The 22,432-nt window shown below is 43.0% G+C and overlaps 1 protein-coding gene across 1 annotated transcript in view; it reads right to left on the reverse strand.

The window, feature by feature from the left end:
• Positions 1 to 13,730: 13,730 nt before the first annotated feature.
• st8sia1 (ST8 alpha-N-acetyl-neuraminide alpha-2,8-sialyltransferase 1) overlaps positions 13,731 to 22,432 on the reverse strand; it is a 54,537-nt gene continuing 45,835 nt past the window's right edge. Inside the window, exon 5 of the mRNA XM_072241405.1 lies at positions 13,731 to 14,205. Within this exon, the coding sequence (XP_072097506.1) occupies positions 13,731 to 14,205 (475 nt within the window). The remainder of the gene's footprint in view (positions 14,206 to 22,432) is intronic.

Consider the following 22,432-nt stretch of genomic DNA (forward strand, 5'->3'; position numbering starts at 1 on the left):
ATAAATAATGCCAACAAAAGACTGGGATTCATATTTAGAGGGGAAGGATTTAAAAGCTGTGATATTATTCCTTGCAAAATCCATCTCCAAGTGCAGGCTGAACAGCTCAGATCCTTCCGTAGCAGGAAGGGTATCACAGGGTGTAACAAGAAATAGGACTGCTTTCTCTCAGTTCCAGGTTCAAATCCAGCTTCAAGTGCCATCTCTGCAGAGCTTGCACTTTCTCCCTGTGGCCACATGAGCTTCTGCAAGGTCTTCCGGTTTCCTCTCACATCCCGAAGAGTGTAGGTTGGTAGGTCGATTGCCTGCTGCAAAGGAATATGTAGGAGAGTGGAAGAATTGATAGGTATATGAGGAGAATAAGTTATTGGGAAAACTATTAGGGGTGTTGGATTGGTCAGTAAATCAGCATAGACTTGACAGGATGAATGGCCTTCTTCAATACAGGTGCCCCCCACTTTTCGAACGTTCGCTTTACGAAACCTCACTATTATGAAGGACCTACATTTGTTCCCTGTTTTCGCTAACAGAAGGTGTTTTCACTGTTACGAAAAAAAGGCAGCGCGTGCCCCGAGCAGCCGCTCTCCCCTGGATTCGGAACTGCATTCTAGCTGGCATTGCTTAAACACGTGCCTGTGAGCAGCTGTTAGCAAGATGAGTTCTATGGTATCGGAAAAGCCTGAAAGAGCTTGTAAGGGTGTTACACTTAGCGTAAAACTAGGCATAATTAAGCGTTTCGATCGTGATGAACGAAGTAAGGACAAAGTGAGTCTGGCTTGTGGAAGTTGACAAAGATGATGTTGAAGAGGTTTTGGCATCCCAAGACCAAAAACTGATAGATGAAGAGCCGATGCAACTGGAAGAGAAAAGGATAACAATTGAAACCGAATGCAGTAGCGAACGGACCGAAAGTGAAGTCATCCAGGAACTGGATGTGAAGCAACTGCGTGGGATTTTCGCTGCAATGATAAAGTAGGACTTTAATTTTGAAAAGGTACATCGACTTAGGGCATATTTGCAGGATGGTTTGAGTGCTTACAAAGAACTGTATGATAGAAAAATGCGCGAAGCTGAGCAGTCAAGCAAGCCTTCCACATCAGCCATAGCAGACGGCGAAACTCGACCTTCGACATCGAGGCGGGCAGACATAGAAGAAGATGACCTGCATCACCTCTGATCTGGGCCGACATTTACGTGCCGGGCGGCACCTAATTAATTAGCTTGTTTGTTTCGGCTTTTTTCTTAAAGATGTGCCGTGTGTGTACCCCGCATGCTTCGTGGATCAGTATTGGTTCGCTGCCCGGACGGTGGGGGCCACTGCACCACCCCATCGTCCGACGACTCAGCCTAACACACCATCATCAGTGTGCTCGATGTCTTCCCGATTCCCGTAAGTGATACTACACTGTACATACATTATTTCTACTTTATATAGGCTGTGTATTTTTAGGTGTTATTTGGTATGATTTGGCAGCTTCATAGTGTAAAGGTTACTGGAGAGGGTGTTTTGCCAACGGCGCTTGCGTGAGATTTTCACTACAGAGAACAGTGCCGGCAATGATTGTGGAAAAATATTTCTACTTTATATAGGCTGTGTATTCATCATATCATTCCTGCTTTTACTATATGTTACTGTTATTTTAGGTTTTATGTATTATTTGGCATGATTTAGTAGGTTATTTTTGGGTCTGCAAACGCTCACAAATTTTTCCCATATAAATTAATGGTAATTGCTTCTTCGCTTTACGATATTCCGGCTTACGAACTGTTTCATAGGAACGCTCTACCTTCAGATGGCAGGGAAAGCCTGTATTGTAAGGAAATAAGCAAGTACAATCAGAAAAAAATATGATAAACTAAACTAAAGTTGAATTATAAACTAAAGTAGAAATAGAGGTCATAGGTTAAGGTGAAAGGTAAAATGTTTAAGGAAGCATGAGGGGTAACTTCTTCACTCAGAGGGTGTTGAGAGTGTGGAATGAGCTGCCAGCAGAGGTGGTGGATACGGGTTCAATACCATTGACAGAATACTGACCATCTGCATCTCAGTGTGGTATGGCAATTGTCCCGTATCAGACTGCAAAGCACTCCAGCGTGTGGTGAAAACTGCCCAGCGGATTATCGGCACCCAATTGCCCACCGTTGAGAACATCTACCATAAACGTGCCCGGGCAGGGTGAAAAGCATTATCAGGGATGCATCTCACCCTAACCATGGACTTTTTACTCTCCTCCCATCCGGTAGGTGCTACAGGAGCCTCCGCTCCTGCACTAGCAGGCACAGGAAGAGCTCCTTCCCTGAGGCTGTGACACTGCTGAACCTCACATCACAGCGCTGAGCAGTATTGCACCCATATTGTACTGTCTCAGTACTTTTATATTTGTGTGCTGTAGCACTTACTTTTTATTCGCAGTTATTTTGTAAATAACACTATTCTTCGCATTTCTGGTCAGATGCTAACTGCATTTCATTGGTTTTGTATCTGTACTCGGCACAATGACAATAAAGTTGAATCTAATCTAAAAATTCAGATCAGCACATGGATGGGAGGGGTATAGAGAGCTATGGTCCAGGTGTGAGTCAATGGAACTAGGAAAAACAAACTTGTTTATAGAGTCGCAGAGCACTACAGCACACAAACAGGCTCTATAGGCCATAGAGCCTGTTTGTGTGCTGTAGTGCTTTGCGACTCTATAAACAAGTTTGTTAGGGATAAAAATGTTTTCAGTTGAAGAAAGCTAGAAATTAAGGTAATCAATTTGTCAGTGATAAGTACAATAAGGAAAATGGGAACAGTTAAACTAGGAATCATTTTCCACTGAGGTGTCCAAGATCACAAAGCTTTTGTGATAGACAATTATGGTCCCTTCCACTGACTGTCTATGGTTCCTTATGCCCTGGGAAAATATTCAACATAATTATAAACCGTCGGTCATTCTCTCTTTTTCCCTCCCTTCCATAAGGCAGGAAATATAAATGCTAGAAAGCACGCACCTCCAGGTTCAAGAGCAGCTTCTATCCCACCGTTGTACCCTTGAATGGACCTCTAGTACAATAAAGTTGAACCCTTTACCTCACAATCTACCTGTCATAACCATTGCACTTCATTGTCTGCACCATCTCTGTAACCATAACTGCGAGAGCTGGGTAAGTCGACGCCGTAGGCCTTGACGGGAGAGGGAGACTCTACGGTGAGGGTCATGGTCTCAGTCTGCCTCTGGTTGACTCTGAGTCCAACCTGTCCCCCAAGGGTACACAGTTTTCTCTTGCATGTGCTGGTGTGTATGTGACAGTAATGCAAGGTTATCTGCAAAGTCAATGTCTTCTAAAGTAGAGAATGGAGTCCACCTCATGTCTCTCCGTTTATCTTTTGTTGTTTGCCTCATAACCCAGTCACCAGGATAAACAATATCACTGACATCACACAGCCTTATCTGACTTCTGTTTTGACTTCAAAGCTCAAATTGCAGTCCTAAACTGTGCAGGTGAAATTAGTGTAGAAACTCTGGATAAACTGGAACATTTTGGAAGGAATCCCGTATAATCTGAGAATTTGCCTGTGAATGCCATTAACATCCTTTTTAAAGTCCACAAAATTCACAGACTGTTGCCCCTGCCACGCTGTGCATTGTTCTATGATGTTACACAGCTGGAATTTACAGCTTCTCTTCTTCCTGAAGCCATCTTGCTCCTTCTGCAAGCGTACTTCAGGAGCATCTGTAATCCACTGGACAGTGACTTCTTCAGCGAAAACCTTGCAGGTCACTGACCAGTGTGATGTCGCAATTACTCGGTGCTCCTTTCTTGGGAATCCAAACAGTAAGTCCTCTGTGCAGATCTTGGGTACTTGTCCCCGTTTGCAAATTATAGTGAACAGTGGTTGCAGGATGGTTGCTGCACCTTCTGGTTGAGCTTGCAACGGTTCAGCCTTCGAATTGTCTCCTGGGGCTTTGCTGTCCTTTAATGACTTAATCGTAGCAACAATGCGGGAAGTGTGTGGCCACACAGTGTGGTAGAAGAAATAAAAGGTGCTGGAGCTTGGGACTCATATCAGCAGGTTCAGGAACAGTTATTACCCATCAACCAATATACACAAAATGCTGGTGTAACTCAGCGGGCCAAGCTATACCTATGAAAAAGAGTAAACAGTCAACTTTTTGGGCTGAGATTCATCAAACATCATGCTCTTGAACGAAAGGGGATAAATTCAGTCACCCCATCACAGAACCGTTCCGCAACCTATTGACACACTTTCAAGGACTCTTCATCACGTTCTTGATATTCGTTGCTTTTTTCTCATTCGTATTTGCAGTTGGGTGCAATCTTTCATCAATTCTATTGTATTTGCTGGAAAGAAAATACATGAGACATGTAATCTCCAGGTTGTAGTGATAGATGCTGGTCTCTCCTCTCCAGTAAGTGGGGAGTGAGTGGGGAGGATTCCCCTCTCCGGTGACACTTAGCAGTCAGTGGGGAGGATTCCCCTCTCCAGTGACACTTAACAATCAGTGGGGAGGATTTCCCCTCTCCGGTAACACTTAGCAGTGAGTGGGGAGGATTCCCCTCTCCGGTGATGGGAATGATCTCTACCCTAGCGTACAACAAAATGAATCTCAGGGTTGCATCTGGTGACATATAAGTACTTCGATAATAAATTCACTTTGAACTTGGAGCTGTAGCAAGACTGATGGTGAGAAATTGGTCACAAAATCGTACAGCACAGAAACAGGCCCTTCAGCCCAACTTGTCCGTACTGACCAAGGTGCCTATTTCAGCTAATCCCATTTGCTCACATTTGGCCCAAATCATTCTGAAACACTCTTGCCCATGCCTCAACCACTTCCTCTGGCAGCTTGTTCTATATTTCACCGTCCACTGAATCTGGTCAATTTTAAATCTTTCTCCTCTCACTTTAAACATATGCTTCCTTGTGTAAAAGACTGTGTGCATTCCCCGTCTACGACCCTCATGGTTTTATACCCCTCTATAAGGTTACCCCTCATTCTTTTTAATTGCAAAATAAACTTTATTCATAATTTTAAAAAATTACAAGAATAAACCATGCAATGCCTTTTCATTCTTTACATTCATAGTCAATGCTTTCAGTTTTGTTGTATAGCATTCATTCACATCAATAACGCTGCGGCCACTCATGTGGCCCCTGGGTGGTGTACTGTTACAATAATAAATGAGGAGCTTCCTCCCCAGTAAGAGCAGAACCTGACAGTGTGGTCTTCACCCACCAGACCCCTCATTCTGCAACATTCCAAGGAATATAGGAGATTTGCAGGAATATGGGAGAGTGGGGCGGCACAGTGGCGTAGCGGTTCCATCGCCAGCGAACCCCGATCGGAGTTTGATTCCCACCACTGTCTGTACATCCTCCCCGTGACCGTATGGGTTTCCTCTGATTGCTCAGGTTTCCTTCCACGTTGCAGAGGCTTATGGTTGGGGTCACGGTTAGTTAGTTGAGGGCAGGCAGTGTTGGTTCTAGAAGCCTGGTGACACTTGCAGGCTGCCCCCAGCACAATCCTCGTGTCTGTGTTTGTCGTTGACACAAGCGGTACATTTCACTGTATGTTTTGATGTACATGTGACAAATAAAGCTAATCTTTAATCTTGAATGAAGTCCCAGCCTGCCCGACCTCTCAGGCCCTTAAGTCCTGGTAAATCTCACCACCTCCTGTGGAGCAGCTTTAAATGGGTTTTGGTTTACCAGCCCCTTTCCATCTGCCACCCTCACCACTGCCATCTCCTTCTGCCACCCACACACAGTCGTGTGTGCTGCATGTCTTATTCTTGCACCCTAATCTCTTCCTGCCTCCAGCCCGCTCTCCTGAATTGGATTGGAATCAAGTTGATTATCACTCATTTGTCAGTGCAGTGCAAGACAAAAAAAAATCTATAAACCACATAAATATAGATAGTGCAGAAGGGAAATATAGCGTAGTGTTCATGACTTCATGGGCCTTTCAGGAATCTGGTGGTGGAGGGGAAGAAGCTGTTTCTAAAATGTTGAATGTGGCTTCAGGCTTCTTTGATGGTAGCAACGGGAGCCAAAAACATTCTTTTGAGGAAATTACGAGGAGCGTAGACAAAGGAGATGCAGTAGACGTGGTGTACCTGGATTTTCAAAAGGCCTTTGACAAGGTGCCGTACCGGAGGCTGCTTGGCAAGATAAGAGCCCATGGAATTACAGGGAAGTTACTAGCATGGGTGGAGCATTGGCTGGTCGGCAGAAAACAGAGTGGGAATAAAGGGATCCTACTCTGGCTGGCTGTCAGTTACCAGTGGAGTTCCACAGGGGTCAGTATTGGGACCGCTGCTTTTTACGATGTATTTCAATGATTTGGACTATGGTATTAACGGATTTGTGGCTAAATTTGCCGATGATACAAAGATAGGTGGAGGAGTGGGTAGTGTTGAGGAAATGGAGAGCCTGCAGAGAGACTTAAGATAGTTTAAGGGAATATGTAAGGAAGTGGTAAATGAAATTCAATGTTGGAAAGTGTATGGTCATGCACTTTGGTAGAAGAAATAAACGGGCAGTCTATTATTTAGATGGGGAGAGAATTCAAAATGCAGAGATGCAAAGGGACTTGGGAGTCCTTGTGCAACATACCTTAAAGGTTAACCTCCAGGCTGAGTTAGTTGTGAAGAAAGCAAATGCAATGTTGGCATTCATTTCTAGAGGTATAGATTATAAGAGCAGGGATGTGATGTTGAGGCTCTATAAGCCACTCGTGAGACCACACTTGGGGTATTGTGCGCAGTTTTGAGTTCCGTATTTTAGAAAGGATATCCTAACATTGGAGAGGGTTCAGAAAATATTCACAAAAATGATTCCAGGAATGAAAGGGTTACCGTATGAGGAACATCTGGCAGCTCTTGGCTGTATTCCTTGGAGTTCAGGAGAATGAGGGGGGGAATCTCATAGAAACATTCCGAATGTTAAAAGGCCTGAGGAGATTAGATATGGCAAAGTTATTTCCCATGGTAGGAGATCCAGGGACAAGAGGGCACGACTTTAAGATTGAAGGACATCCATTCACAACAGAGTTGAGGAAAAATTAGTCAGAAGGCGGTATATCTGTGGAATTTGTTGCCATGAGCGGCTGTGGAGGCTGACTCATTGGGTGCATTTAAGGCAGAGATAGATTGGTTCTTGATTAGCCAGGGCATCAAAGGGTATGGGGTGAAGGCAGGGGAGTGGAGATGACCGGAAGAATTGGATCAGCCCATGATTGAATGGCAGAACACTCAATGGGCTGAATGGCCCACTTCTACTCCTCTATCTTGTGGTCTTATGATACAGAAAAAAACTGAGTGGCTCTTTAAAAGAGGTTTGGTGGGAGTAGGGATGTTTGCATTTGAGAGAAGCAAGTTATTAAGGGCCATTATATCATCAGTAGCAAACCCAATAAAGGAAATGGGAATGATTAAACTGGGAATCAGTTACAACATGGAAAGGTTGAGGATATACTTGTAAGGGCAGTATGTGAACCAGAATAAATGATGATAATCTGTTGGCAGGATGGATGGAACCATAAACACTGTCACAAGGCAATTGGAGGAAATGACTGGTTTCTGTGCTGTTAACTCTTATTTGTCTTCTTTTGCACATTGGTTATTTGTCAGTCTTAATTTACATATAGTTTTTATAAATTCTACAACATTTGAAAAAGGATCTCATGCTTTCCCGGTGTATACTGTATGAGTATAAGGTTTCTGCAGTACCACCTTGCTCACAATTGAATTCCCTTTCTTACTTGGAGTGAGACCTTCATCTTTGTTAGAGAAGGTGGGACAGTGGAAAGATGATTGATTGAGGTCTAACCAATCAGCGGGGATGGAGGACGAGCGTATATATAGCACTAGACTAGATGTGCACAGACATCGCCCCTGGTGAAGATGGCAGAGTTTGTCACTGAAACGTTGGTTAAAAACTGATACTTGTACCCGGCTGGAAGCCCAAGAAGAAAATATTTGGCTATTATATTTCTTCATTTTCCTGTAAATGCCTGCAAGACAATGAATCTCCAGGTAGTATCTGGTGACATATACATACTTTGAAGTCAAGAAATTAGACAAACAAAAACTATGTTTCATAACTTAAGAGAAATTTATTGAATGTTGACACAACACAGGGCCTACCAACAGCTACAAGGCCCAAACCAGTAAGAATTTTGAATCCATAAAAACTTCCATATAAATTTCAGTCAGTAACCATTGATAGCCATTATGTAGGGCAGATGTCTGTTGAAGCTGGAACTAAGTTGACTTTTCACATAAACGCAGGTAATCCCTGTATGATGAACCAGCAGAGGTGAGCCTGAAAGTAACTGAAACATTACTGCAATTACTCCCAATTGATTACATTGCTCTTCAATCTTCGAACACTTGACTTAACTCCACCAGCAGCAGAGTGTGGAGTGGAATCTGAACCGAACAACTGATAGCTGAAGGCCATCTCCAGAACAAGGAGCTGGAACCTTAAAAATTGGGGCCTGGCAACTCAAAGCCTCTGACAGAAAGCACAGGCTCACACAAGGAGTATGGAATTTCTGTAACTTTCTCTTCCAAATCAATTAAAAGTTTCAAACAGTAAGCAACGCATCAGACCGGGAAGGAGTGGTAAGGATACTGAACCAAAATAGGCAAAGGGGTTGGTAAGACCATAAGACATAGGATCTGAATTAGGCCATTTGACCCATTGAGCCTGCTCCACCACTAAACAGGCTGAAACTCTCTAGTGTGGCATTCTGTGGTCCAGTAACTCCCGTCGGCAGGCATGTTTTAAAACTGTGGTACAGATCCACACTAACTAACCAATTCTACGCAAATCTAAAGTGATCCAAGATGTACACTAATCTGTACCTAATTAACCTATCAGTGCAACTGTGATCTCAGTTGTCTCAGCAGATCTAAACTTATGGTAACTTTGGGCTAAAGACTCTTCTTGAAACCCTAAGGATAGACACTTCCTGGATCATTTTAAAACAGACCTCCTGCTCAAGAAGATGATCAGGAGTAATGTCTGAGCACGGCACTAGCCTTGCCAGCATCTTCAAAAGACAATGCCTCAAAAAGTCGGCATTTATCATTAAGGGCCCCCAGCACCCAGGACAATCCCTCTTCTTATTGCTACCATCAGGGAGGCAGTATAAATGGAGCATGAAGATACACACTCAATGTTTTAGGAACAGCTTCTTCCACTCCGCCATCAGATTTCTGAAAGGACAATGAACCGACCCTTGCTATTTTTGCTCTCTTTTTGCACTGCTTGGTTAATTTTTATATGAAATTCTTATTGTAATTTAAAGTATTTTTTATGTATTGCACTGTACTGCTGCCACAAAACAACAAATTTCACGACATATGCCAGTGATACTCAAGCTAATTCTGATGCTCAGCTCCAGTGGTCTGGCACGAGTCAGGTCCCAAGGGTGTCAGACTACAGAGTTTCGAACTTCAGCAGCAATTCAAGGATCAGAACTGGGGGGAGAAAATCCCTTCTGGTATCAACTGCCTGTAAAATAACATAGCACTCAAAGTCTGATCAGTCTTTGAATGTACATGAAAGGTGGTTGGAATCCTGCAGGCAGTAAACGGAACAACATTAAAATACAGGCATCAGTTTTGAAAGAGAACTCATTTAAATTAGAACACCAATAGTATTTTACCATAAACAATATTCGAGTAGGACAACAAATTCAAACATAAACACAGCCCTGTGGTAAATAGAAATCCTTGCTGTTACTCTTATGCAGAATTTTGCATTAGAATAAATGTGAAGTCCTCCTTCTGAAATGTGTTCCCATCCACGACAGCTCAGGCCTCAGGCTTTACACCACAGCTTCTGGTTGGCATGCAGTGTTCTCCCTGGTTGCACATGAAATTACAGTTTCATTCCCAACTGTACATACTTCTCAAAAGACACACTGACACGAATATCATAAAACAATCCAAGTTACAATGGGGCTTACGATTCCAGAAACAATATCGAGGAAATGAACAGGGAAAATGTTAACACATCATGCTACAGTTGTTTTTTTTAAATCCACATGCTACATTTAAAAATCGATCACAATCAGACGACGATTGTGTTGTTCACAATAAAGTCATATGCCCGACAACTGGACACCCATTTAGTGTTGGTGTGCCAGTAATTTCCTTGTCTCTGTTATGACAAAAGTTTTCAAAAACTCAATAAAATACAGTATCTTCTGATTTACAAATCTAAAGAACTGAAAATACTATAGCTGCATTGTCCTAAAACAGAAACTCCTATTAAAGATTATATGTGCAAATGTCAGCTGTAAAGACTTACAGTATACTTCTATTGTGAAATGGACTGAACAATCGACTGAACACGACATTATCTATTAAACTGTTACAGGACTCATTAAGACTTGAAATAAATTTGATTTATATATTTTCAGTCACACATTTATGGAAATAGAAGAAAACAATTATTAATTTGGAAAGACAGAAGTCAAATGATCAATTTAACAATGAACAAACTTATCAACAGTGGAAATGCTCAGAATTCAGTCGTAACAGAATCAGTCTGTACATAAAATGGAACCAGAATCAAATTCTTTTAGACCTTAAGATATAGGAGCAGAATTTGGCCATTCGGCCTAGCGAGCCTGCTCTGCCATTCAATCATGGCTGATCTATTTTCCCTCACAACCCCATTTTCCTGCCTTTTCCTTCTTCTATGTTGCTGAACAAGTATTACATTCCTCCTGACAGGAATACACCATAAATTAATTGCACCAGAATCATAAAAACCATCCAGTTTGAATATTGGCCTTAAAAATCTGGCCCTTTTCATTTCTGTTTTCCTTCAGATTTGCACCCTTTTTTTTCAGACGGAAGAATAATTAAGGCAGATAGAAGTCATATACACACATTTGAGGTAGCCAGATAGGAAACCAGGTCAAATCATGTCAGCTGTTCAGTGAAGAACAGTCCAAGTAGCTGATTGTATTCTCAAGATGCAGCATTATACTGCTGCATCATTTGGCTCATATACACACTGACAACACAACACACAAAACACTGTTAATTGCCCCTTTAAAAAAATATTAAATATGGGAGCTCAGCACATAAATAACTGTTGGCACACACATTCAGAGTTTCTGATGAACGGTCTTTGTACTGAGACTATAGCCGTTTCTCCGTCCACAGATGCTGCCTGACTAGCTGAGTATTTTCTCTCTCTACTTTTCTGCTTTATTTCACATTAATTTTATTTGGACCATCAGCAAAGTAATAGACTCCCACTGACAATTTGTAGTTACTTTGCTAACCAGAACCTAAAATGACTATACAGACAAAGATATGGATATCTAGAACCTCTTTAACACTTTTATCCCTCAATGCTTCAATGGTTTAAACCTGACCCTGTTTAAGCCAGGCTACTCAACCACCCCCGCAGGATATGCTATTCTTCAACAGTTTTCCACAAGATCTATTTCTAAAACCTTCAAAAGAGACTACAAGGCTTTTCACATAAGTACTTAATAGACCAAACATCCAATGACACCCACTAATCATTCACAATCTGTGATATTATACTGACCCACGTGGGCTTGAACCTATTTTATTTTGTTTGCAGACTCTAGTTTATTTCATTTTATAGGATTTCCCTCCACACAACTAGTAGGTTATATACCTCCTTCCTGTAAATTCAGCATTTTAGCAAGCTGGAAGGAAGCTTTCAGAGGGACTGGCCTCTGACTAGGAGTGAAGCAGTCTGCTTTTTGACAATGCTCCATCCAACAGCCCAATTCCTGACACTTTCCAAACACAGGTTGGAAAGCAGCAGGCTGCCGAGTTAAAAACCCAAAATTCCTCACCGTCTCCTGGGATTGAAAGCTTATACCACTCTAGACTCTAAGTCCAACAATGACTTCCTTTCTGAAGTCAAAAAGCCCCTCACAACGGGAGACGCCAAGTGTATTTATGTAACTTGGCAGATCCATGAATATTCAAGTACATTTTGTCTAAGTTACAAGTTCACAAAACCACTTACTATAAGAATAAGAAATTACCTTTTTATTCTCCTTAATTGTGTACAAATTGGCAATACGTTTTGCAAAGTTAAAACCTGTTTTGTGAAATCCAGAATTCCTCAGAGACATGGCAATGCAAGCGTATTTACCATAAGGATCCAGAATCCCCAAAACCTGTGTGTCTCACTAAAAACCTCCCATATTCCTTTCCACTGGCTATATCAACATGAGAAAATCCTGACGCGAGGGCAAATAAGTTTCACCAGAAGGGAGACATAGTGCTTCTGAAAGTCCTACATTCCCAGAATTTGGCATGGATTTGCTACAAAGAAAAAAGTCACCTCTCTTTAAAATATTTTCATAAAGACAATAGTGAAGGACAAATGTATTGGAAATAGCTTTAAACCTGAGTCAGAAAAGATCATCTTTTTTAAAAAAATGACACCAGATAACTCTGCTGCTACATCCACAAATCTTTCTGACCAAAAGATACCTGATAGAAAATTAAAGGCAGGACTGCCAAAGGTTCTAATCAGGAGATCAAAGATTTGTTGTACCAAATGAGGTGAAATAATTGACACTCACTCTTGGCCTAAAATATAACTTACTGAAAATATAGGCTGCACGACTGGTAAGCGTACAGAGTAAATCTGCCCTCTTTACTCTCAGGAATCCATACAAACTGACGAGAGCAGTTTTGCGATCCCTACTACCTTGCTGTGGAGATCGCAAAGTTGCTCTCAACAGTCCCATCTTCAGTAGTATGAACGCCAATCAAGCCAGCCCCCGCCCACAGGTAATTACCTTGCCTTTCCTATGTTACAGAGAGGTACACAAAAACATCCAGTAAACAAATGCATTCAACTGCTGTCAGTATTTTTGTAAGTTATGACATCAATGGGCTTCTGCCTTTTTCTATGTATTCAATAGCATGCCCACTGTGGGAAAAATCATCAGCTGTCTCAAGAGACCACATTGGAACAAAGGAGAAATCACAATGGAACGACGTAATAAAATTTATAGACCAACACGAGGGTGGAAGCCTATTCTATATCTGCAAATTTAAGGCAAAACTGATTGAGATTGACTTGTTTATGCTGGTTCAAAAGATCCACCTTCTTTAAAAAGTACAAAGCTAATTCCTTGACACTGACTGAAATGCTTGCAAAACAATTCCTAGGAACAAAACAGAAATGAGTAAAAGAATTCGTTTAGTGCATGCACTTTTACAGAATGTACCAAGACTAACCCTGGATCCAGTCAACCTAACAGATAAGTCCAGTAACCAAGGTGATAAGTTCATCATTGTTTCAATGCTCCTTGGGAATCTTTCAGCAACAACTGCAAAGACAATATTTACACAGCCTTGTAGAAACTCATCCTCTGAACTTCCTAAGCATTCAATATGTTTGCTTCCTGGTAGAAGTATAAAATGACACCATCCCTCCAACAGTCTCTCATTTATGCCTTTCAACATAATACCCCAGACACAGTGCAGGCCAGGTGCTGGAAGTGAGATTGGGCTCACCCTTGCCTGTTGTAAATCCATTCACTGTTTGTGGTAATGAATAGGGTATGCTCTGCCTTCAGACCCATTCACTCAAGAAAAAAATGGAACATCTTGTCAGTGCAAGTTGATAAGATTTTACCCAAAGGGAAACAGCAGAAATCTGTACAATATACACCTCCCTTCTTCTGGAATGAAGATTATTTTGGGCCATCTGCACATTTACCAATTTGCATCTTTAAAATGCCACTCTTATGCAAGAGCCAAAGCTGGAGAAACTCTTCTGGCATGGCGTGGTAGCCCGAGTATGGCATCACATTGTCATAATAGTGGTGGCTAATCATGTTACCGTGCAGGTCTATTGAAAACGGCCAAAATCCATAAAGGGTCACGTCTTCACAGAGGCCCAAGGCTACACTGACCAGGAACAGACCTGTGGAGAGACGCTTGGCATGGATTCCTTTGTTCTTCCAGAACTTCTCCACGTTGCGCAGGAAGTCCGGGTTGGCGAAGAGTATGGTTTGGTTGGCACTGAAGTCAGACAAGGTGTAGTACGTTCGGAAGGATGGATCTGTGCCAGTCTTCATGGAAAAGGCTGGCATGTAAATGTAACTCCGGCCATACACTTTCATGCTCTCAACAAAGGACTTCCGAGACCACAGCAGGTTTTGAAATCTGAAAGAAAGGGAAGGGATCTTGTAAATAGAAATGTTTGGTACCAACCACTTAAATTTTATAAATAATCAATTTATGTCATCATGGCATGTCCACTTATATAATGTTATCAACGGATTAAACAGGCTGCTGTAGAGTCATAGAGTGATACTGCAAGGCAAGAGGCCGATTCGTCCACGCCATCTAACCTGTCTACTTGAGTTAGCCGTATTCGTCCAAACCTTTTCCATACACGTACCAGTCTCAATTCTTTTTGACACTGTAATTGTATCTGCCACTACTGCTTCCTCTGGCAACTTGTTCCACATAACCATCGCTTTGAGTGAAAAAGTGTCCCTTAGTTCCCCATTAAATCTTTCTCCTCTCACCCTAAACCTGGATAAAATTGTGGTGTTTTCCTTAGAGTGGCGGAGACTGAGGGGAGATACGGTACAGGTTTATAAGATTATAACAGGGATAGATAGAGTAGACAAGGAGTATCCTTTCCCCGAAGTAGAAATGCCTAATACCAGAGGGCATGCATTGAAAGGTGCTGGGGATTAGGTTCGGGGGGGGATGTGAAGGGCAAGTGGATGCCTGGAATACACTGCCTGCCATGGTGGTAGAAGCAAATACATCAGAGGCTGTTAAGAGCTGTTTAGATAGGCACATGAATGTGAGGAAGATGGAGGGATATGGACATTGTGTGTGTAGGAGGGATTAGTTTTCTATTTTTTGTGCTGGCTCGGCACAACACTGTGGGCAGAAGGGCCTGTTCCTGTACGGTACTGTTCAATTCTATCTCGTTTCAGATTCTCCAACCCTGGGAAAAACCCTGACTCTTCACTTTTAACCATAGCCCCAAAAATGTATGTGCCTCCCTATACAAAAAGCAAAAAAAAGTCCCAGGCAGTTTAAATGCTTTAGGCATGGACTAGATGGGCCACAGGGCTGCATTTCGCTATGACTCTATATCCAGTGTGTCCTTAACTCAAGCCTTCCTTGTGAGTCATTTCTGTACTGAACGGCAAGTTTAGCAGGAAGGTAGATAATCACCCTCATTAATACAGCCTCCAAACTTCAAACTTCAACTTCAGGAACAAAATCAAACCGCCAGGACTCCTTGGGGAACTATCCAGGGTTTGTGTCCAGTAATGTAGAAGAAAAGACAAATTCAAGACAGACTTCATTCACTACTGATCATTTCTTTTGAAGGAGTTTCTTTCCACTCTCTCGCATGGATGGCCACAGCAGGAAATGCTGTTGTTACCAGGAGCTGCGGGAAGTCGTCGGGCTTCACTAAAAGGTTCTGTTTCATTCCACCTCCCCCAAAGAAAACCTTCAGATATAATCACACACCAAAAAGACGTTGCTGGGATTTAGGGACTGAAAGAATAGCACTTCTGTAATCATGAAAGACAATCAGAACATTCAGGCAGGGACACAGAATATCCCTTTCCAGACATGCATTGTCTGAACAAAATGTAAATTGGCACCAAATGAACTCAACAATTCTCAAGTCACTGGAGTGGGGACACACACACACACTCGCATGCACACTTAAGCTCTCACATGCATGCACACATGCACGTGCACACTCTTGAATTCACGCACATCTGCACCCACACACACACACACACCCACAGTGTACGTACTTGCATATACTCACTCAGTCTCACCCACACACATAAAATTAGCAGTCACAGAGCCACACAAAATGTGAACTGACTAGTCAGCCCACATCCTCACCAACCACTGAGCACCCATCTGCACTGATTCCCCTCTTCCAGCACGTGAGGCTTCTATTGCTCGGCACTTCAAGTGATTGTCTGGATACTGTGTCAGTGACTCTGATTCTACTAATCAGCGTAGCTGGGCAGCGCAATAGTATAGCAGCTAATGCAATTGCTTTATAGCAATTACCGATCAGTGCTCGATTACCACCACTGTCTGTAAAGAGTTGCACGTTCTCCCTGTGACCACACGATATTCCTCCACGTGCCCTGATTTCCTCCCACATTCCAAACACACATGGTCAGGGACAGTAAGTTGTGGGTGTGCTATGTTGGTGCTGGTGAGCTGCCCCCCCCCCCACCACCGCCAGGCAATCCTCACCGATGTGATTTGATGCAATAGGATGCATTTCACTGTATGTTTTGATGTACATGTGACAAATAATGCCGACCTATTCTCACTGGCAGTGTATTCCAGGCTCTCACCACTCTCTGGGTGAAAAAACCTCACCTTCAGATGCCCCCCAAATCTTTTATCCCTTTCCCTAAACCTATGTCCTCTAGCTTTACCTGGGAAAGTTTTCTGTGGTTTGCCCTATCTGTACAACCCATAATTTTATATACCTCTATCATAGTCAGCCAAAGGGCCTGTACCATTCTATGCCCTAGGTTCCCTCTTAACCTCTTTAGTTCTAGGGAGAACAACCTTTCCAGTCTCTCTCCATAACTCCAACCCAGGAATCATCTTGGAGAATCTCCTCTGCACCCTCTCCAGGGTGAGAAGGTGGCCAGCACTGCAGGCAATATTCCAGCCAAGAATCTATCAACGTTTTATCCTGTACATCAGCGGTCCCCAACCACCAGGCCGCAGACCAGTACCGGGCCGCAAAGCATGGGCTTCTGGGCCGTGAGGAACCGATATGAGTCAGCTGCACCTTTCCTCATTCCCTGTTAAACTTGAACATCGGGTTGCCAGCTGCCCTGTATTAGCCGGGACATCCCATATATTGGGCTAAATTGCTTTGTCCCATACGGGACTGCCCTTGTCCTGTATTTCCCCCGCTAAGGTAGAGCGTTATTATGAAACCTTTCGTGCCGAAATGGCCTGAAGTGAAGAAGCAATTACTGTTAATTCATATGGGAAAAATTTTTGAGCATTCCCAGACCCAAAAAATAACCTAACAAATCATACCAAATAACACATAAAACTGAAAATAAATAACACTATCATATAGTAAAAGCAGGAATGATATGATAAATACACAGCCTATATAAAGTAGAAATGTATGTACAGTATAGTCGGGAGGTACGCGCATGCGCACATCACATGCGCACACAGGTGACCGCGCAAGGCTTCATGGTCATGGTAGTCTTTCCTGGGGTATAGTGTCCTAGGATTTGACTGCTACTTTTGTCCCTTATTTGGGGGTGAGAAAGTTGGCAACCTTAACTGTAAAAGACATGTTGAGTTGAGTTTAACCCTACTTGAACACCACCCCCCCACCCCCAGCTGGCCGGTCCGCGGTGCAAAAAAGGTTGGGGACCCCTGCTGTACATTTGGAGCATAACCTTCCTGTTCCACGCAAGTTGATAAGATTATTAAGAAGGTGTATGGTGTGTTGTCTTCATTAGGCAGCAGATTGAATTCCGGAGCTGTAAGGTAATGCTGCAGCTCTAAATAACTCTGGTTAGATCACATTTAAAATATTGTGTTCATTTCTGGCCGCCTCATTGTAGGAAGAATGTGCAAGTTTTGGAGAGGGTGCCAAGGAGGTTTACCAGGATGCTCCCTGAACTAGAGATCATGTCTTATCAAGATAGGTTGAGAGAACTAGACTTTTCTCTTTGGACCAAAGAAGGTTGAGAGGTGATTGATAGAGGTGTATAAGATGATGAGGCATTAATTGAGTGGATAGCAAGCAACTTATTCCAAGGGCAGAAATGATTAATACAAGAGAGCATAATTTTAAGGTGATTGGAGGGATGGAGTGGTGGGGAAGATGTCAAAGGTAAGTTCTTTTTAATACACAAATAGTAGTGAGTGCATAGAATGCCCTTCCAGGGGTTTAGTGGAGGCAGATACATAGGAACAATTAAGAAACTCTTAGCTAGACACACTGATGACTGAAAAATTGAGGGTTATGTAGGAGAGAAGAGTTAGATTGATCTTACAGTAGGTTAAAAGGTTGGCACATCATGGGTCGAAGGGCCTGTATTGTGCTGAGGTGCTCTATGTTCTTGTATCCAGTGTCCTGTAGTAATACTACAGTGTCCAGTAGTATTCCATTTGCCTTTCTACCCACATATCAAGTGTGCTGCGGCCTTCAAGAATCTTTGGACTTGCATACAAATATTGCTCAGTACTCCCTAGGACCCTAGAATTTGCTCTGCCTCACTAGTACCCTCAAAATGCATAATAAGACCATAAAACATAGGAGCAGAATTAGGCCATTTGGTCCATCGAGTCTGGCTCTGCCATTTCAGTGTGGCTGATCCACTTCCCTCTTAAACCCATTCTCCTGCTCTCTCCCCATAACCTCTTATTCCCTGACTAATCAACCTTTCCCTTAAGTGCACCCAGTGACCTCACATTTATCAGGACCTCAGCCCATTTCACTAGCACACTGATATCACCCTGCAAGTCTAAGACAACCCCAGCAGTCTAGTGTCATCCACCAACTTGCTGAATATGCAATCTAAGTCCACAGCCAAATCACTCCTGTACATAAAAGCGAAGATGTAATGCTGAATCTTTAAAAGGCAGTGATCAGACTGCATCTGGAGCAACGTGAGCAGGCTTCAGCCCTTATCTAAGAAAGGATGTGCTGGCACTGGAGAGGGTCCAGAGCAGGTTCCTGAGAATTATCCCAGGACTGAAAGGGTTAACGTATGAGGAGCTCATTAATGGCTCTGGGCCTGTACTCGCTGGAGTTTACAAGAATGGGGGGGGGGGGGGAAATCGCATTGAAAAACATTGAATATTGAACTGCCTAAATAGAATGGACAAAGAGAGAATGTTTCCTATTATGGAGGGAGAGAGGGGTCTACACCCACAGGGCAAAGCCTCAGAATAGAAGAACATCCCTTTAGAACAGAGATGAGAAGGAATTTCTTTAGCCAGAAGGTAGTGAATCTGTTGAATTCATTGCCACAGACAACTGTGGAGGCAAAGTCATTGAGTATATTTCCACACCCAATTGCCCACCATTGAGAACATCTACCATAAGCGCTGCCTGGGCAGGGTGAAAAGCATTATCAAGGATGCATCTCACCTGAAGCATGGACTTTTACTCTCTTCTCATCCGGTAGGCGCTACAGGAGCCTCCGCTCCCACACCAGCAGGCACAGGAAGAGCTTCTGAACCTCACATCGCAGCGCTAAGCAGTATTGCACCCATATTGCACTGTCTCAGTACTTTTATATTTGTGTGCTGTAGCACTTACTTTGTATTCGCAGTTATTTTGTAAATCACACTATTCTTTGCATTTCTGGTCAGATTCTAACTGCATTTCATTGGCTTTGTATCTGTACCCGGCACAATGACAATAAAGTTGAATCTAATCTATATTTAAAGCAGAGGTTGACAGGTTTTTTATCAGTAAGGGCGTCAAAGGAATCAGGGAGTAGGTAGGAGAATGGGATTGGGAGGGAAAATAAATCAGCCATGATCGAATGGTGGAGCAGACTCAATGGGCCAATTCTGTTCCTCAGTCTCGTGGCATTATTACATTACAAACAGCAGAAGTTCCAGCACAGATGCCTTCAGGGCATCACTAGTCACAGGCCTCCAATCACAATCTATCTTGCCAACTCCATCTGGAACACATGGGTCCTAATCTTTAGACCAGCCTCCTGCATGAGATCTTGTTAGTCCTCTTTCCAAGTAATTGTTAATTTATTCTGTTTATTTTTGTTCATTCAAGGGATGTGGGCTTCACAGTACGAGCCAGCGTTTAATTGCTCCTCCCTAGTTGCCATTTTTGGGCTGGTTGGTGGTGTAGTGGCATCAGCACTAGGCTTCAAGGCAGACGGCCCTGAGTTCAAACCCAGCCGGGTCCTACCTGGGCAGCACCAGTAAGAAAGGCCTGGCAATCTACTTCCATATCTTGCCATGGACCCTATGGTCCATGAGGTCATGAACAGTCAGATTCGACTTAACCACTGAACAACAGTTGCTATTTAGAAGGTGCTGGTCAGCTGCAGATCTTGTTGGGTGGGTATACCCACACTGCTGTCAGGGGATTTGGCCCAGTAGTGAATGAACAGCGACAGATTTATAATACATGATGCTGTGCAGCTTGGAGACTATCTTCCAGGTTGTGCCCAGTCCTTCTAGCCAGAGATCATGTGTTGTACAAGAATTCTTGGTGAGTTGCTGCAGTGTACCTGGTAGTTGATACAAACGGCTGCTACCATTTAGACAAGTTGCCTATCAAGTGGACTGCAATGTCCTCTATTGTCATAGGATCAAATAGTACGCAAAGAGGCCCTTCATAACAACTGGTTCATGCCAATCAAAAATTCCGGCTAAGTCAGACCCACTTGCCCATGTTTGGTTCATATCTCTTTAAAGCTTTCCTTCCACAGACATCTCAATCAATCCCCCCGGCAGCTCATCCCATTTACTAAATGCCTGGGTGAAAATAATTGCTTGCTAAGGATCAAAGATCAACTTTATTTGTCTTATGCCTTAATGTCTTAGGAATTTGCTGTGGTGTGTTGGTCAGGTGTCACGTGCAACAGAAAAGTAACACGTTAAACAAATATAAATAATAAAGAATTATATAAAAACACTACAATTAGAGGTTAAAGATGGATATAGAATAAAACGTGCACAAATACAAAAACACAACATCATGTATTTACAATGTAAACAGCTTTATAAAAAGTAGTTTAAGGTGTTTATGTGCAGTGCCTGAGGTAATAAAGGGGTGGGGTGGGAGAAGGAACTAGACTGGTTCATCAGATTAATTGTTTCCTGTTCCTGTTCCAATTAAATATTTCCTCTCTCTCTGTCCTGTAGTTCTTGATTCCCCAACTCCAAGAAAAAGACTGTGCATATGAACCCTATCTAGCCTATCTAGGCCCCTCATGATTTTATGCACTTCAGTAAGATCTCCCCTCATTCTGCTATGCTCCAATGAAGGAACTGTTAAGCTTCCTGAATGTTCTTGAAGCTGAATTCACACAGACAACTCGAGAGTAATCCAACACACACCTGACTTGGGCATCGTAGTGAGGGGACAAGCTTTGGGGAGCTAGAAGGTAGCTTATCGCCTCAGGAACCCTAGTCTCTGAGCTGATCCTGCAGCCATGTTGTGTACATGGCTACTCCAGTTTCTGGTCGACCTTATTTCTACTTACTTTATTTAGCAATACAGCACGGAGTAGGCCCTTCTGCACCAGCAACCCCGATTTAATCCTAGGACAATTTACAACAACCAATTAACCTACCCCCGGTACATCTTTGGACTGTGGAAGGAAACAGGAACACTCAGGGAAGAGCCATGCATTCCACCGGTGGGACATAGGGGTTCCTCACATTGGATGCTGGAATTGACCTTTGAGCTCTGACGCCCCAACCTGTAATAGCACCACGCCAATCACTGAGCTACCATGGCACCAAATGCTACCACCGAGGTTACTGATAGCGGAGATACTTAGCAATGGCAATGGCTTTTTTAGCCAGAGGGTGTGGAATGGCAGAGTAGACTCAACGAGCCAACTGGTCTAATTCTGCTCCTATATCTTTTAGTCTTTCAGTGAGAGGGAGTGACAGCTGGATTTTCTCTTGTTGGATATTGTCATTGCCAGTTACATGTGTGGCATAAGGAAAATTTGTCACTGATCGACCCTGGTCTGCATATTGTCCAGGTCTTGCATGAGCAGTGGGTGCATCAGTAAACATCCCCACTTCTGACCTTAAGACTAAAGGGAGGTCATTGATGAAGCAGCTGGAAGTAATTGGGCCTAATTCATTTGGTCCATCAGAATCCTTTCCAATTACCACCCTTCTATTGATACTAGGCTCTAAAACAGACAGATGTTTCCTGCTGTCTTTCTTGAAAAGGGGACCAGATTTCTTGCACTTATGGCAGATGTAGAAATAAAAATCTCAGCAACTTCTTATCATGCCCCCCCACCCACCCACCGTTAGCAGCCTGGTATAAACCTCATCTGGGGTTTATCAGCTTTTAGCCAGCTAGGATATTGTATTGGCAGACAGAGATGGTTATGGGAGTCATAGTTGTGACTGGAAAATGGCAGAGAGAGAGAACATCAAGGAAAGAACCAAGCTGTTGAAGGAAGTTTTTGGCGAGAGTGGAAGTGAACTAGAGATGGAGGTTGGCGGGAAAAAGGAACGGAATGGAAAGAGGAAGAAAAGAAAGCAGAGGTACGGGATATCAAATTCTGAGGAGTCAGCGGATGATCAAAACAGGACAGCAAAACAATGGAAAGAAGATGAGATTAAAACTATTATAAAACTAAGTGAAGACTAAGAACCCGATTCGTTT

Source organism: Mobula birostris, chromosome 23 (assembly GCF_030028105.1).
Source record: "Mobula birostris isolate sMobBir1 chromosome 23, sMobBir1.hap1, whole genome shotgun sequence".
Taxonomy (NCBI): Eukaryota; Metazoa; Chordata; class Chondrichthyes; order Myliobatiformes; family Myliobatidae; genus Mobula; species Mobula birostris.